The sequence below is a fragment of the Caloenas nicobarica genome, chromosome 4 (assembly GCF_036013445.1).
Source record: "Caloenas nicobarica isolate bCalNic1 chromosome 4, bCalNic1.hap1, whole genome shotgun sequence".
Classification (NCBI taxonomy): Eukaryota; Metazoa; Chordata; class Aves; order Columbiformes; family Columbidae; genus Caloenas; species Caloenas nicobarica.
The window spans coordinates 62,382,547-62,400,707 of record NC_088248.1 but is presented as its reverse complement, the minus strand read 5'-3'; the positions used below and the strand labels follow the sequence as shown (position 1 = coordinate 62,400,707).

The following is an 18,161-nucleotide window of genomic DNA, read 5'->3' as shown; positions in this document are numbered from 1 at the left end:
GTAAAACTCTCTACGTGTCACTAGATCATCTAGATCATCTCTGACCTCAAACACCAGGTACAACAGAGTGGAACATACAACAAGTGGCAGAATTCCAAAGTAAATAGATAAGAGGGTAAAATTGAATTTATAAACCATAACTCCCCAACAGACATTGTACTATGTCACTTCCAAGCTTGTTTTCAGTCAGCTGAACAGTACCTGTGAGTTCTGTGTGGCCTGATCAACACAAGTTTTCATTTTCAACACTTCAAGCCAAGCAGCTATTCCTTTTTTCTCTCCACCCCTTTTTTACCCCAGCCCATTTAACTCTCTTATTGCCATGACAATCTACTACATCCTTTAGTCTCTAGGACCTTCCCTCTGCTAAGCAAGTTCAGCTGATGCCAGGGAAAGAGCAGCCTTCTCCTGCTCCTCAGAGGGCCTACATGACCCAGCCATACTGTGATCGGTTTGTCTAACTGATAAATAAAACATGCTTCTTGTAATAACAGCCTGTTGTTGACAGGAACAAAAAAACCCACAGTAACAACAACAAGAAAAATTGAAGGAACTTGAAGATGATAAACCCAAACTAGTCCTTACGAAGAAATCAGCAAGCTGATCACCTCCACATCAGAGGACAGGAAAGGGGCAAAACTTAACACCAATCAACACAAAACAGTCGGCAACTGTGTACCCGTCTTGGACTGGTCTGTGTACTCCTACTAGACAGACATCTGCTTAGAATATATGCCAGCAAAGGCATACATAGAATCATAGAACCACCTAGGTTGGAAAAGACCCTTAGAGATCATGAAGTCCAACTGCAAATCTAATACTGCCAAGTCTACCACAAGCCCATGTTCCTAAGCACTACCACTAAACTTCTTTTAAATACCTCCAGGGATAGTGACCCAACCACTTCCCTCGGCAGCCTGTTCCAATGCCTGACAACCCTTTCACTACAGAGATTTTTCCTAATATCCAATCTAAACCTCCCCTGGTGCAACTTGAGGCCATTTCATAAACCAGCAAGTCAAATGCTCATAATTGGGCAAATAAAATCCGAAGAACAGAATTACCAGATGCATAAAGAATTATAATGTATTACTGAAGACCCAATACAGCTTCTGTGAAGAGAAATCATACTCTAAACACAACTGATGTCAGTAGGCATTTAGACATGGGACACAGAGTAAATCAAGATTTCAAAAAGACATCTATTAACATCCATCTTCAAAAGCTTTAAAAACTTCCTATGCAACAGGGGTGAAGTCCTTGCATAGATAAGTAACTGGTTAAAAGACAGAAGTAAATGGTTAGTTTTCGCAGCAGAAGGTCACAAACAAGAGTGTCTCAGGGTTGCCTTTGCTCTTGCACCCACCGTGACAATCCACTGCCCGGTACTGTCTAGTGTTAGCAGCAAAGAAAAATCAGAATAACATCAGGAGAACTTCAAAATATGGAGGTTATCAAGGTGGTAAAATTGAAGATGATTGCCAAAAGCAAGTAAATATTAAGTTAAATAGTAGAGAAGACAAATCCTCATATTACATCAGCAGTAATGGGCTCTGAACTGACTTATCACTCAAATTTTATCTTGGAGTTCCAATACACAGTTCTGTAAAAGCATGTGCTCTGTAAACGGCATGCCAAGTGTTTTGACTTCCTAAAAGGAAGATCTTCTGTATTGTTCCCTGGTTTGTCACTACATGAATCCACACAAGTATGATCTTGAATACATATAGTTCTAGCTTCTCATCTCAAGAAGAGAGCAGAACTAAGAAAATAAAGGAGGGAAGAATGATCAAATTTAATAAACAGCTTCTCTGCAAGTAACATGTAAGAACTCCTCGGCTTTGGGAATGGAAGAGATGGTGAAGGGAAGATAGGTCAGGTCTTCAGGAAAAAGAAAAGAAAAGAAAAAAAAGCAGAAAAACCCCAAAACCACATGAATAGGAAACACCTTTGCCATCTCTTGCCTTTTTTAAAGTAATAATTTAATAGGGTGCTTCCACTTCTTTGTGTAGGACAAACGGAAAAGTAACCTAACTTCGTATAATAAGGGGACACCAGAGATCCACTGAGGTTTTACAATACCTTGAAATCACACACTCACACAAAATCACCAATAACTTATGGTAAAATAATCTAGTAAACCCATTATAAAAACCAAGAAAACGTTTTTTCTGCCAAGGATCAAGACAAGTGCCATTGAAAGGCAAAAGATATTTCAGAAGTATTATGTACTGATATTTTTTTCCCTAACAGTCCAACACTGGCTGCAGACAATAGATCCTAGACTAGACAGATCCAGTAGAGCTAGAACGATAGAATGTCCTGAGTTGGAAGGGATCCACAAAGATCATCAAGTCCAACTCCTGTCGGTGCATATGACAACTCTACAGTTCACACCATGTGTCTGAGGGTGTTGTCCAGTCTCTTCTTGAACACTGTCAGGCTTGGGGCCGTGATGCCTCACTGAGGAGCCTGTTCCAGTGCTCCACCTATGGGTGAAGAACCAATTAAGCAATCTGGACATCCATAAACCCAGGGTCCAGATGGGATGCATCTGTGGGTACTGAGGGAGCTGGCTGAGGTCATTGCTAGGCCACTCTCCATCATCTTTGCTAAGTCATGGGAAATGAGAGAGGTGCCTGAGGACTGGAGGAAAGCAAATGTCACTCCAGTCTTCAAAAAGGGCAAGAAGGGAGGACCTGGGTAACTATAGACCGGTCAGCCTCACCTCCATCCCTGGAAAGGCGATGGAACAACTTATCCTTGGTGCCATCTTAAGGCATATCAAGGATAAGAGGGTCATTAGGGGCAGTCAGCATGGCTTCACCAAGGGGAAGTCATGCTTGACCAACCTCAAACTTTCATGAGGACATAACCAGGTGGGTAGATGATGGCAAAGCAGTGGATGTGGTCTACCTTTACTTCAGTAAAGCATTTGACACTGTCTCCCACAGCATCCTCGCAGCTAAACTGAGGAACTATGGACTGCATGATCGGGTAGTGAAGTGGACTGTGAACTGGCTGAAGGAAAGAAGCCAGAGAGTCGTGGTCAATGGGGCGGAGTCTAGCTGGAGGCCTGTATCTAGTGGAGTCCCTCAAGGGTCAGTACTAGGACCAGTACTATTCAGTATATTCATCAATGACTTGGATGAGGGAATAAGAGTGCACTATCAGCAAGTTTGCTGGTGACACCAAACTGGGACAGGTGGCTGACACGCCAGAAGGCCGTGCTGCCATCCAGCGAGACCTGGACAGGCTGGAGAGTTGAGTGGGGAAAAATTTAATGAAATATAACAAGGGCAAGTGCAGAGTCTTACATCTGGGCAAGAACCCAGGTACCAGCATAAGTTAGGGAACAATCTGTTAGAGAGCAGTGCAGGGGAAAGGGACCTGGAGGTCCTGGTGGACAGCAGGATGACCATGAGCCAGCACTGTGCCCTTGTGACCAGGAAGGCCAATGACACCGTGGGGTGTATTAGAAGGGATGTGGTTAGTAGGTCGAGGGAGCTTCTCCTCTCCCTCTACTCTGCCCTGGTGAGACCTCATCTGGAATATTGTGTCCAATTCTGGGCCTCTCAGTTCAAGGACAGGGAACTGCTGGACAGAGTCCAGCGCAGAGCCACGAAGACGATGAAGGGAGTGGGGCATCTCCCTTATGAGGAAAGGCTGAGGGAGCTGGGGCTCTTTAGCTTGGAGAAGAGGAGACTGCGGGGTGACCTCATTAATGTTCATAAATACATAAAGGGTGAGTGTCACGAGGATGGAGCCAGGCTCTTGTCAGTGACAACTAATGATAAGACAAGGGGCAATGGGTGCAAACTGGAACACAGGAGGTTCCACTTAAATATGAGAAGAAACTTCTTCACAGTGAGGGTAACAGAACACTGGAACTGGCTGCCCAGGGAGGTTGTGGAGTCTCCTTCTCTGGAGACATTCAAAACCCGCCTGGACGCCTTCCTGTGTAACCTCATCTAGGCGTTCCTGCTCCGGCAGGGGGATTGGAGTAGATGATCTTTCAAGGTCCCTTCTAATCCCTAACATTCTGTGATTCTGTGAACCTTTCCCTAATGTCTAGCCTAAACCCTCCCTGGCACATCTTCCTGCCATTCCCTCGGGTTCTGTCACTGGTCACCAAAGAGAAGAGATCGGTGCCTGCCCCTCCTTCTCCCTTGTGAGGAAGCTGTAGACTGAGATGAGGTCTTCTCTCGGTCTCCTCCAGGCTGAACAAACCAAGCGACTTTAGCTGCTCCTCATATGGCTTCCCCTCCAAATCCTTCACCAACTTCATAGCCCTCTTGTATACACTCTCCAGTAGCTTAATATCTTTTTTATCCTGTGGCACCCAGAACTGCACACAGTGCTCCAGGTGAGGCCGCACCACTGCGGAGCAGAGCAGGACAATCACCTCCCTCGCCCGGCTGGCAATGCTCTGATTGATGCACCCCAGGACACGGTTGCCCTCTTGGCTGCCAGGGCACGCTGTTGGCTCATGTTCAACTTGCCATTGACCAGAACCCCCAGATCCCTCTCCATGGAGGTGCTTTCCAGCATCTCATCCCCCAGTTTGTACATATAGCTAGGGTTGCTGTGTCCCAGGTGCAAAATCCAGCACTTGCACTTGTTGAACTTCATGCGGTTGGTGATTGCCCAGTTCTCCAATTTGTTCAGATCCCTCTGCAGGACCTCTCTGCCCTCAAGAGTGTCAGCAGTTCCTCCCAATTTAGTGTCGTTGGTGAACCTAGTATTCCCTCAAGTCTTGAGTCTAAGTCAGGCTGACAGGCCTGTAGTTGCCAGAGTCATCCCTGTTGTCTCAATCTACAAGAAGGGCAATGTCTGCCAGCTTCCAGTCATCTGGGACCTCTCCAGATTCCCAGGAGGATTGAAAAATCATGGAGAGAGGTCTTGCTATGATGTCAGCCAGCTCTTTAAGCACCCTAGGGTGAATCCTATCAGGCCCCATTGACTTGTAGGGTTCTAGCTGGAGTAGCAAATCCTGTGCAAGTTCTGGATTGATTTGGAGTTTACTGTTCATGCCGCTATCGTTTTCTAACCCAGGGCTATGGGGGGCCCCCGAGTCCATCCTCAGTGTTGAAAACCAAGGCATAAACATCTCAGGTTTGTCTGTGTCCCTGTTAAAAGGTGACTATGCTCATTGAATAATGGGCCAATGTTATTTCTAGTTTGCCTTTTGCCATAAATATATTTCAAAAAGCCTTTTTTATTGTCCTTCACAGTATTGGCCAGCTTCAATTCTAATTGAGCTTTGGCAGCACCAGTTTCCTCCCTACAGTGGTGAGCAGCATCTCTGTAGTTCTCCCATGATACCTGACCTTGCTTCCACTGACCATATAATTTCTTTTTTCTCCCGTATTTCAAGAAGATCTCTGCTGAACCAAGCTGACTTTTTGCCTTACCTGCTAGATTTCTGGCATTTTGGAATTGCCTGGTCCTGTGCTTTTAGTAGGCTGCACTTAAAAAAAACGACCAACACTGATGCACCCCAACACCTTCAAAAGCTTCTTCCCAGGGAATCTTACCAAGCAGTTCTCTGAGCAGCCTCAAGTCTGCTCACTGGCAGTTTTCCTCCCATGAGCAAACATTTTGAACCTAACTGCTTCATGGTCACTGTGGCCAAGGGAATGACTAGTCACCACTTCTCCCACAAGACTCCCTCTGTTAGTGAGAATTAAATCTAGGAAGGCATCTTTCCTTCTCGGTTCCCTTAGTATCTGTACTTACCTGTTCCAATAAGTACTGAACTTAAGCTGTTCTTCTCTGATAATGCAGAGACAGATTATTATGCCCCTCATTCAATATGGTCTGGACTATACTTTGAAATACTCTTCAGCATGACTCTGAGGAACGCACTCAAATAGGAATAGGAGGAAAATATTCAAACAGATCACAACAGAGAACTTATTATAGCCTCTGCACTGCAGCTGGGATTGTACCACAGTGCAGAAAGTAAACTTTGGACAACATCTGCTATTAACAGTTTACACTAGCTTGTACATTTGTAGCTACATTTTTTTTTTCACTTGTCTGTGAACTATTTGTTTAAAACTCAAATCCACTACAGCAACTTTATAGTCCTCAGTGCTCATTATCGCTTAACACTCAGTTTGCACTATATTAAGTAATAGTACCTGAATAGGAATAAATATGGAAGGTTAAAGGAGAAAAATAGAAGGGGAGAGTGTAAGGGAAAACCCTAAATGACAGTGTTGACACAATACACAAAAACTGTGGATAAATTAAGGCTAGAAGTTAGGACACTTCTAGTCAGAATAAGCTTGGGATCCATCTCCAAAAAAGAACAATTAAGTCCTTCCAAATGGCTGCTGATTAGCATGTGAAAGCCTGATAACAAGGTAGCAGACTTCTTGACCTAGCAAGATTGACAGAGACTGACATTTCCTGAATAAGGTGATAGGAAGACACACACACCCTTTTCCTCAAGCACCAGGAGATAGGATATCTAGCAGCAACGCACACAGAAACAACTAGATGGATAAGACACTTAAAGAAGACATCACGTAAGTCTCCTGGACTGAAAGATGGAAAGTGTAATTTGCCATAGTGAGCGTGTTTGTGGTGTAACCCAAGTCAATTCTGAAGACAATCCATACAGAAACATACAAGAAGTTGAGATAAAATTATCTGCGGAGATGGATAAAGTTGTCGAAAATCACTTTAGTGTCACTGACAATGAAGGAAAAAAAAGGTTGGGAACTAAAGACAAATGGTTTGTTTTAAGGAGAAATCAAAGATAGGAAATGACTGCTTATGAATGTTGATGGATGGACAGATAGGGTGGTCCGGGAAGAATAAGAAAATTGAAGGAGAATGAACCATAATCACAGGCAAGTCCACAGTCATTGCAGGATTCATCTTGCAGCAGAGCAAAGTTTTCAGACAGAGTTGGGCACAGTTAGCACTAGAGCCCTTATACAGAGCAGTCTAAGGCAGCAGTAGATCCTAAGTAGATCCTATTTTTCTTCCCCCTCATCAGATGGCTAACACCAGAATGACCTGCAGCTGAACTACAGGTCACAAAGCAGTAGACATTTGATAATCCTCCCCCATACACAGATTAGGAGTCTTAATAGCTACACTTAGGTGAAGTCAAATCTTTACATTTAACTGGGCCTTGGTGTGGCAGAGTTGCTGTTCTGTGAGCCAAACTGACAGCTGTCATCACAAGATGGAGCCCTTTAAAGCAATCTTCTATAATCTACATCATATATGGCAGCAATATTCATCGTTAATCAAAAGATGCCCAGCAGTTTTGCACCAGTAGTATTTAAACCTGACACTATAAAATTGTGTAGTGCTCTTAGAATGAAAAAGAAAACTTTTAAATAAGACGTGCAAAGCTTTTTGACAGTAGTTATGAAAAGAAGCAGCATATTCAACCCTAGATTAATTATGCTGCCCTCTGACCTATTAGTGGCTCAGCAGACTAGAAATGCACTAGAGCTACTTTATAAAGCAGTGGAATTATGACAGTGAGAACTACTATTCATATATAAGGTTTTTAACTAGTCTTTAAATAAGATGATTTGAAGAAGCTGAGAACTGTGAAATGAGGAAAATATTTATAATCTGAAAATTAAGCATTTTTTAAAAACAGTTGGTAGTGTTTTAGAATTAAACACATTGAAAAACAAGAAATATTTCCACTGAACAGCTCTTTAAACACAAATAATCAATCCTCAGGTGCCACAAAAGTTACGATGTCTCATAACTGGAAAGCAGGACCCTACCAAGCTATATAGAAACTGAAAGCTAAGGAATATAATTAAAGACAACACCAATTCGGCAAGCTTTCATTTACCAACAGACTTAAAAAAAAATTTCACACCTAGTGACATTTACCCAATTCTCACTCCTACAATACAACACATGTTGCTGTGGAGATGCAAGTCTGAATGGATGTTGAGAACCAAACACAATTAAAAGCAGCAGCTGAGACTCCACAAGAATTTTGCAAAGAACAAAACATTTACCTAGGAAGGGGTTAATCCAGCTTCTCAAGATACTACACAGGAACTCGGCCTGTGCCAGAAGTGGAAACATAAAGAGAGCAACCTGACACATGGGTCTTTAACCTGCAGAGTCCATGTTGCTGACCACACCCCATAAGAAGGAATTCAACCTCTGCCTCTCAATGCCTGTCCGCAGATTCACAGTCTCCTGCTCTATAATGTATCCTCTATCCCTGTACAGGCTCCAATAGATGAACCACTACCATCCATCTTCCCTTCCCTACTCTCTCCTCTCTTCTTGCTGGCTTCTCTACGCCTTTAGTGGATGGAAGGATAAAGTGGCAGACTAGCAGTGGGGAAGAAAAAAAAAAAGTATCACATAATAACTTTACATCCTCAAACAAGTTTTTTGTTTGAGCTTTTGTTTTTCTTTTTTTTTTTTTTAATGTATGGTAGTGAAATTTATAATGCCACCCTATTTTCCAGAAGTTTGATACTAGACATGTGAATCACACAAATTCAGTTCCATTCCAACCTCTGTCAGTGTTCCAACCTATCTTATCAAAGTTCCCTCCAAGCATATGGAAGAGAGCAAGGTTCAAGAATAACAAAAGACAGTGGTCCTAACTGGGACAAAGAATTTTAAGTTAGTGACGTCTATAAAGCTCCGGTTGACCTCTACATTTTACATAAACACACTGAACTCTAAAGGTTAGCATAACAACCTTGTTTGAAGCCCTGTTCCTTGAATCATATTCAAGAATAAGGGATCCATTGTAACTGTCTATTCAAAACCCCCATATAATACAGCTGAAAAACCAAAAAGGCAAGGGTGGACAAGGGGAAGAGGTACTAACTTTTCCCATTTTAGCTGCAGGCTGTACAAGCCCTGGCTACTTGCCAGTAGCTGGAATACAGATCCTCAACAGCATACACTGATCTGATAAATTGATCAGCACGTCACATTCCCATTACTATTTCCCTTACACAACTACCAGTACTTATTACCATAGCCAGACAGTTCAGGAGACTCATCTAACAGAAAACCAACCCAGTGCAACAACAGCAAAAAACATCACAGTAGGCCCTTCAGACTAACTTAAAAGAGAAGGCCAGTTCACTGTTGCATCACACAAGTGCCACTACAAAGTAAGAACAAGTGGAAAGACATTATTGTTAGTCATGCTGTATTCTTGCTCTTGTCAACATTCTTATTGATTAGGATGCTGTTCAGCCAACTTAGTTTCCAGCCCACTTCGAAACTCTCAAAAAGTGTTGCTAAAATAGGCAGTAACTAAAAATCAGAAGTCTTGTTCTCTCCAGTAAAGCTACTTAACACTTGACTCAGGAGAAGAAGCAGGTATGTAGTAAGCCTGATTAGGAAAGTGATCCAAGCTAAATTAGATCTGACCTTTTCTTTCCTGTTCTTCCTCTTGGCACATTCCCTCTCTTGTTTTCTAGGTTAGTCTTACACTAGACTAGTTTTACAGTCTAGTTTGTTGAACTGTTTAATAGATGAATGCTCATATCAGTCCACAGAAGAGTCCTAAAATAAAAACAATAAAATTGTGCTAAGTATCAACAAAAATCCTGAAAGTTACCAACCTCAACCATTAGTACACAGTTACTGAATGTCAATTCAAGGGAAGAAGAGAGACCAAGTTGCAGTGGTAGTATCTGTGCTCCATGTTTTTGGTTTACACAAGTTCCATCCTAAGAAACTCTTAGTGCCTACAATGTAGAAAGACTATCAGAGTTTAAATTTCTCAGCTCACTATCAGTTACATAAAAAGTAAACTACCACCATATAAGAACATACAATATGAAAGTTCAAGCTATGCCCCAAAACATTGACAAGGATTACAGTAGTTCCTGGAATACTTGAAAATTGAATAGCTTCCACATACCAGACATAAGGAGCACCAAAAACATAAATCACAGGTTTTAATCAACACTAACGAAGATATGTACATCTACTTGCATGCTCTGCAACACGCTTCTGTTCTGAGTTCAAAGAATTGAAATAAAGCATTGCTTGCATCCCACACAGTCCATAGATTAGTCTGTGTAGCAGGCAGAGCTTTGTTTTTCATAAAATTAGGCTCCATACATGCTTACAATTGCAGGTTCACAAGAGATCAGTGAATTGCATCTACTGCTAGATCTACTGCTAGATACACAGAACTTCCTCCCTCTGCCTGTTAAACTAAGCCTCTGGGTGTCATTAGTCTAAGTTCTCTTGTACTGTTTTCCCAAGCAAAAATGTCTTTCAAGAGCCAAACATAAGATATCCCTTCAAAAACACATCGTGACAGCAGTAGGCAATTACTTCTTTCTGAGAGAAGAGGTGATGAGTTGAAGCGGATTGTGAGCGGACACTGAAAAGCAGCTACTTTAACACTACATACCTGAAACAAGTATAGTCCAACATAAGCAAAACAAACCCCATGTGTTTTCTCTTATTTCAGCCTAAAGACGGTTAATGCAATACATACACTACAGCAATTTCCAATGACATACATACACACATTGATATTTTTTTCCTCTTTTGTTAACCTGCTTAGCTCAGAGGAAATCAGGATGATACATGTAAGGCTGTGTTCTATTCCTGGCAGCTGACAGTGCCACAGGCAGCTAAACCAATCCAGTGGCTTATTTCTGCAATTACCCATCCTGCTTCTGTTGCACAGTCCCACCCCTGTCCTTGTGCTAGCACCAGCATCCATCAGATTTTTCTTTTTTCTGCAAGCCCCTAACTCCTCTCAACAGAGAATTGACCAATTACTGAGTTAAAGGACATCAGTCAGGGGTCTGATGAGTGCTGATGCAAGCACACAAGCAGCAGAAGCACACAGTCAGGACTGCAATTTCTCCATTCTGATAACAGTTCTGTTAGACTTGATGGTGCAAGATGGCACTTTACTGTATTCTTAGATTGTGCTTTCATAATAAATGTTCAAAGCTAATGCTGACTGGAATATCTGCCTCTGTAACACTAGTTTGAGCTATTCCCTTACATGATACTATCTTCCTTGATTGCATCAAACTGACTGTGAACCTGTGCTGTGATTCCAATCTAGATTTTATTCCCATTCTTCTTCCAACATTTGCAATAACACTGAGATTACTTCCCTGGAATCACACTGGAATCACACCAAGACTCTCACACCACAGCTCAAAGCATGACAGATGCACAGGAACACCTTACACCAGTATTACAGCCCATCATACTGGATGATCGCACCACAGCAAGCTTGTTTGCTGTTTAAAGAAGCTGGAGTGCCAAGAAAGCTAAAGAGTTCAAAGCAGGTATAATTTAAAAACCATTTTTGCATATAGTCTGTTAGTGGCTTGACAGGTTATAGAGCATCAAGCCATCAAAACAATCACTAGCAGATAGACAAGAACATGATTGATGTATAGTAAAATAACTACCTCTGAAACTACTACTATGGCAGCTATAGAAAATCACCTACATTACAGCAGCACTACAAAAATGTGACACTAACCTGATGCAACATACTTGCAGCCACAGTGAGAAAGTGAGAATACTTCTGCATATTATGGGAATAAAGACACAAAGTAGTTAATGCAGGAGTATCGCAAGTGTGGGGATAATACCAAATGCAGTAGCTACAAATCTTCCGTTTGTGAGGGGAATTCCTCTTCCTGGAAAGTGCACTTGAGAGACAGCTTGTTCAAAAATCATAAGGTGGAACAGAAGTTCAAATATTTTAAAAAATTTTGAAAGTGTGTGTGTATATAGATCCATCAAAACAGAATTAGATGTGCCAGTGTATCCTAGTGTAGAGGGGGAAAAAAACCTGAAAAAAATATGACTAGTAAAGGAGTATTTGTATGTTAGATTTCACAAGCATACAAAAATGGATTTTCACTTTGATCAAATTTCAGTTTTCATAAGAAAGCAATACCAAGGCTATTTCCTGTCAAATGTGTGCCCTTGAGCTGCAGCAGTGGAACAGTCAAACTTTCACTCTTCTCCTACGTCCAAATAGCAATGTATTACTTTTTTTAAGTAATTGAGATAGTATTTTACACTTTCATTTTCACAATGAAAGACTATTCAGAGGCTTTTATATTTTCACAATACAACGCAAAACCCTAGCAAGAAGATTTCAACTTCCATGACTGGCGTTACCTGACACTTTCCTTTAAAAAGCTTCAAGTTACTGCTCCAGACTTCACTCATAGGATACAGTGACAACAGCAAAAAGCACCATCTTATGCTGAAGCTTCTTCTTGCACCCCAGTAATTGCTAGGTCTCTCCTTTGTGCCTATTCATGAAAGTTATGGGGACTCAGTGTACGTGCCAACAACTCTACCCATAAAGTTCAAATGAAACTGGTGAGGGGAATCAATGAGTATTTTGAAAAACTGCATAAATCCTGTTTCTTAAGGCTGACCACAGTATGAAGCTAGACTTTTGTAGCCCCATACTACCAAATCCTCTCAATCCAATGGAATGCATTTAGCCAATTCACATTACAAAGTTTAATTAAAAAATTGCTCTTTGGTGCTTTTTGATCATTGTAATATTCACCTCTAGAAAAGAGCTTGCAGTTTAAACCACCACAGAACTCAGTTGCTGGCTAAATTAGGTAGTTCGATTTTGAGCTGACACTTTTCCATAAACACAGAATTTAGAATTAGGGTATTTTGTTTGTTAGTTATGTCACAAAGGTGTATCTAGGACAAAACATACCAGTGAGTGCTGCTGTAAACAGTGCTTGTTAGAATCCTAGAATCATTTTGATTGGAAGAGACCATCAAGATCATCAAGTCCAACTATAACTTAATGCTGCCACTAAACCATGTCCCTAAGAAAGTTATCTACAAGTCTTTTAAACACCTCCAGGGATGGTGACTCAACTACTTCACTGGGCAGCTTGTATTGGCACATATTCTGCATGCTGTAAGAACAGTGACAGAATCAAGATCTTCAGGTGTCTTCTAAAAGCATGTAGTTTTGAACTCTGATCAAATTATGCAAGAGTTCAGTACATCCATAAGCACAAGGCTAGGCATCTTAGGAATGTCTGTGCTCAACATAAGGCACACAAAGATCACCATCTGAACAGCCATTTTGTACTGAACATCCATTTAGAATTTCTGTGAATATATTCCAGTCATTTACAGTGTGAAGTCTACTGTACGTTCAAATATGTCTAGATACCAAATAAGAGAATTCTCAGTATTGTCAGTGAAGTTTTATCACTATCTTTCTTCTCAAATTCTTTAAATGCTTCAACATTTTGACCTGAAACTTTAAATCATATTCCACCTAAGCTTTTAATTCTAAAGCCCATGCAAATATTCAAGTTTGCAACCAGGTTTTGACAGACAAACAACTGGACAATAAAGCCCTTCGAGCAGAGGTCACCAGACATCATGGACCTTCAAACGAACAGTACACAGCCAGCAGCTGAGTATTATTTCTGTCTCACCGTTGCGGATGTGAACAATCTGCTATGAGCCTCAAGCTGTGCTGTCACTGTCTTGGAGGTATTATCTCTGGCTCAGTTTACCATTTCCATAATTTAAGTAGATGAGGAATTCTTTACAGATAAGGAATTTAAAAGTGCTCAAGTGATTATACTACAGAAATAAAAATACCAAATCTAGTATCAATACAGTAAGTGATAGAATAAAGTTGTTCACTCAAAGAGTTTAGCAGAAAAAATATGACGTGTTCAAGGAGTATGTACTTTCTTGCTTTGCTCTCTGAACATGTTTGACAAATTATAGTCCACAGAACCATATCACTGTTCAACAATTTTTTCAATTAAAAAAATGCTGAGCGTAGAATGATTTAAGTTTCCTATTGGTGGTGGGATTTTGTTTGTTTTAGGATTGGCAGTAGGCTAGGTCGAGATTTGGGTAGCTACTACTTTACCACATCATTTTCCTGACTTTGCCACAAATATATGATTCTTGAGATGGGTGGAGAAAGAAAGAACAAGTTATGCCAAATGCATCATATTTACCACTCGTTCCTCCACCATGTTGCTGTTTCAGTCATCAACTGGACAATTGTTCTGACCTTCCAGTTAATATTAGCTCTATTAGACTCTTCAAATCCTTAGGAATACTTTGCTGAGTGAGAACAAGTAACTATTTTTTAAGTTAATTTGAGTTAATGTAAGAGGTTATTTTACAGAAGTTAATGCTACAGAATTCCAAAGGAGTGTAAAACAAACGACCAACAACCCAAACCTGGTAAGTGTACTCTACCTCCATTATCCTGACTACTCAGTTTTTTGCCACTTTGTTTACACTTTCTCTCAGATAAGGGCTCTCAACAGGCATGCCAAGTAACAGTTCTTAACAGAGATAGCTCTTGACTAACTATTAAACCATAACCAATGTCCTTCTTCCTTAGCAGCTGTTAATAATTTCAAAGCTCCTTTCTATTAACTGAATTTTGCATCATGAACATACAAAGAAATCATATCCTAATTAACTTTTATTCCAAGGAAAAGAAAACTGAGCATGAAGCGACATCACAGTGCAATCAGTGTAAAACGTTAAGTAGTTATGGTTTCACACTTTGCAGTTCTCAGTGACAGAGCAACCCAAAAACTACTTTGAAGAAGTTCCCTAAGCACAACAGATCTGTCCAGCAGAGGACCCAACATATAGTGAAATTTTGTCTTGCAGAGCATTCATTATACTTTTTTGCAGACCTTGTCAGTGTCATGCTGTGCAATTGTGTTCCTGGAATATGTCTGACAGCATACTATTACAACCTGTAAGTCCCTTCAGTCATTAATTGCCAAACACATTTTCAAGATTTTAGCTTAAATTTAAAACTGAAATGCCATTAAATAACACGAATGGCCACTTAACATATAGAAAGACATATCAGTCCATCAGATTTAACAGTTTATCACAGCACCTATGCCAATGAACAAGCTCTCCCTATATATTCTAGTTAAACTGCATTCCCTCCACAAGAAGCATTATTTAAAAGTATTGGTGTATGGAAATACATGACCATTTTTTTCCTAAACAATATTATAACTTGAAGGATTAAAAAGGCAATGCAAGCACACACAGGAATCATAATATATACACAGGTGTCAGAACAAGTGTTTAAAAGTCTTACTGGGGCAACACAGCAAGAACGAGATGGAAGTGTTCACGAAGAAGCTACGAGGCTACTGCAAATATGTAAATACCCTGCAAATCCAGACAAAGCTAATCGCCTGTAATTATAGGTGTACCTACTTGTTAGATATTTACTTCTTACTTCGATCTCGCCTCACGCACACGCAGAAACACTGAATGAATTGCTGCTTACCCTCTCAGTTACACCTAGATATGCTTTCAGCGATCAGGGAGGATCAGTACTGACACTAGCATGCCACTTGAATATCAAGGATATTATCCATTTCCCCAAGAAGGGAAATGAAACGACACGAATAAGCAGTTCCTGGCATCGAAGCGTTCACTCTCCCAAACAAAAAAAAAACCTCAATCAAAGCCACCAAACCGAAGCGCTCTCCGCCTTGAGCCGGCGGCGGCACACGTAACCCGTGCCAGCAGCCGGAGCGGGCAGCCCGCCCGCAGGACGGGGGCAGCCCGTCACCCCGGCGCAGGTACCGCCCGGGCGGAGCGCTCCCCGCGGGCCCGGGCCGCGGCCGCGCTCTCCCCGCGCGGGAACGCCGGAGGGGCCCGCGCTCCCCCGCTCCGGCATGCGGGGAAGTCACGTGAGCCGAGGGGGAACCTCGCGGCACGCGAGCCGCCGGGGCAGCCCCGGGGACGGGGGGGGGGGGCAGCGCGAGGGGAGAACTGCCGTCGCCATGACAACTTCCAGGGGGGGAGGGAAAACTTCAAATCCCAACCGTCAGTGCAGAAGCGGCTCCCTCTTAAAGGCGCACGCACACACACACAGGCGGGCTCTCTCCCCTCCTCCGCCCCCCAGGCACTGGCGATGGAGGAGAGGAGGGGGGCAGCCACCGGCACTCACCGCGCGAACGGCGAGAAGCGGAGACAAAAGGACCCGAGCCGAGAAAGGGTCTCGGCCGGCGGCGAAGACAGGGACCGAGCGGCCCCAACCGAAGCCGTAACACCCACCCTGCGCTGCCTGAGGGCGGCTTAGGACCTTCGTTCTCCCCCGCAGACCCCGTCTCCGCTTCCGCCCTCCAAGAAAGCCGCCGGAGCCGCTCCTCCATCCCCGCTCCCCCCCTCCGCCCACCCGAGAGACCCGGGCGCGGGGCGCCTCGCCCGCCCCCCGCGCGGAGACCCCGCTCCCCGACTCGCCACCACGTTCTCCTCAAGGACCCCGCTGCCCCCTCCCCCGCCCTTCGGTTCCCCCGCTACGGCCGGACACCCCGTCGTTCCCCCCTCTCTTACCCACACAGTGCATGAGCCGGTGCCGCCAGGAGTCGAGTTCTCGGCGGACTCCCCTGCGCTCCGCCGTGCAGCGGGGGCTCCGGCACTGGGAGGCGGCGGCAGGAGGAGCGGGAGCCGCGGCGGCCATTCTGTCTGTTCCCTTTTCCATCTGCCTCTGACCTCACGCCCGCTCATTTACATACGAGCGCGCGCGCCACCCAGAAGAGCCGCGCGCTCCCCCGGCTCCTCTCCCTCCCCCACCGCCCCCCTTGCCTCGCCGAGCGCGCGCCCGCGCCCTCCCCCCCCCCCCCCCCGCCCCGCTCAGCATCCGGGGCGGGGAGCGCGCGCCGCCTGGCGGGGTGATTGACACGTGTCCCCGCTCCGCGCCCCGCGCGGGCCCTGCCCGGCTCCAGCCGCTCCCCGCAGGCAGCGGCCCGAAAAGGGACCCTCCCCTCCCCCGCACCACCGCCCCGTTTCCCATCGGCGTCCCCTCGGCCTACGAATCCCGCAGGGCAGCGCGCCACCTGCTCCAGCCCGGCCGGGGCAGGCGGTAGCAATGCGCGCCGGGAGTTGTAGTTCTTCGAGGGACAGGAATGGGAGCCAGCCCCGACGCTGTCCCCACCAGCGACACACCCCGGACGGTCCTTCCAGCGGCTCCACGCTGCCCGAGCCCCAGCCCCGCAGAGCGGCCGCCGCCCCGCACCTCGCAGCGCCGCAGCTCGGTGCGGGGCAGCTCCGGGTTAAGAGGCTTTCACACCGGCACAGGTCTCACCCTCATCCCAGGGTCTGCCCGGGGTGCTGCTTGGAGCAGGGCTCGCTCATGGCCCGGTTCCCCCGCAGCCCCTTCCACCTCCTCGCCCACACCTCACCCCTGGGGCTCCTGGAAGCCCGTGCCTCCATCCATCCCGTGTTCTGACACCAGCACGGAGACGGCTGTCACACGAGGGAAGGCACAATGCTGTGCCTTCCTAATTAGCTTGTCAAATTAACTCCGCAGGGAGGCTTTCCAAGTTCTCTAAATTACTGCTCAGTTCAGCAGACTGTTTTCAATGGCTGTGCCTTCGGTCTGTGATTTGTAAGGGTCTTGATCAGGTAGACTGGGACAGGGTGGAGAGCTGGGGACCAGTGTCACACAAAACACAGCATTATCTCCCACCCCCCCTTTGGAAAAGCCTAGCACGGAAACTAGAAGCAAGCCAGTTTAGTTCAGTATCCAGGAGCACGCCCCAGAAAGCTTACTATCAACCTACAAATGCCTTCAGAACTAGAGTCAGATTAAAATAACTGCAAAAAAGTTAACACACAAATGTCAGATTGAATTACTTCACGGAAAGCGTTGTCAAGCACTGGAACAGGCTGCCCAGGGAAGTGGTGGAGTCGCCATCCCTGGGGGTGTTTCAAAGACGTATAGATGAGGTTCTTAGGGACATGGTTTAGTGGCAGCATTAGGTTAATGGTTGGACTCAATGATCTTGAGGGTCTCTTCCAACCAAAATGATTCTCTGATTACTTAGAGCATTTGACGACCGCTTGGACAGCTGGTTTGCTGCTCTGCACACAGTCACCCTCACGCTGTACCTCCAGACTCCAGCAGCAGACACACATCCTTTAGCACCGGTCTAACGTGACAATTGCTACCTGTGTCTTGCAAAAGAACAATTAGCAGTCTTGAATTCCCCAGAAAGAAAATCAAAATCTTGCTGTTTTCTCAGACGCTGGTGCATCTTTGAGTGCCTCCTCCTCCCACACGCTCCCCTTCTCAGAACAGTCTTTGTATGCAGCGTTCCTTCAGCAAGAAACAGCATTTTCTGTGCCTA

General features: G+C 44.4%; 1 protein-coding gene across 9 annotated transcripts in view; it reads right to left on the bottom strand.

The window, feature by feature from the left end:
- Positions 1 to 16,519, bottom strand: part of LCORL (ligand dependent nuclear receptor corepressor like) — an 81,579-nt gene extending 65,060 nt beyond the window's left edge. For 8 of the 9 annotated variants that reach the window (XM_065634578.1, XM_065634575.1, XM_065634572.1 and 5 more), the window contains exon 1: positions 16,366 to 16,519. In XM_065634578.1, the coding sequence (XP_065490650.1) occupies positions 16,366 to 16,513 (148 nt within the window). In that variant the 5' untranslated portion in view covers positions 16,514 to 16,519. Of the gene's footprint in view, positions 1 to 16,086; positions 16,133 to 16,365 lie in introns of those variants that run through there. The other variant, XM_065634573.1, reaches the window with a different exon arrangement.
- Between the last annotated feature and the right edge of the window lie 1,642 nt (positions 16,520 to 18,161).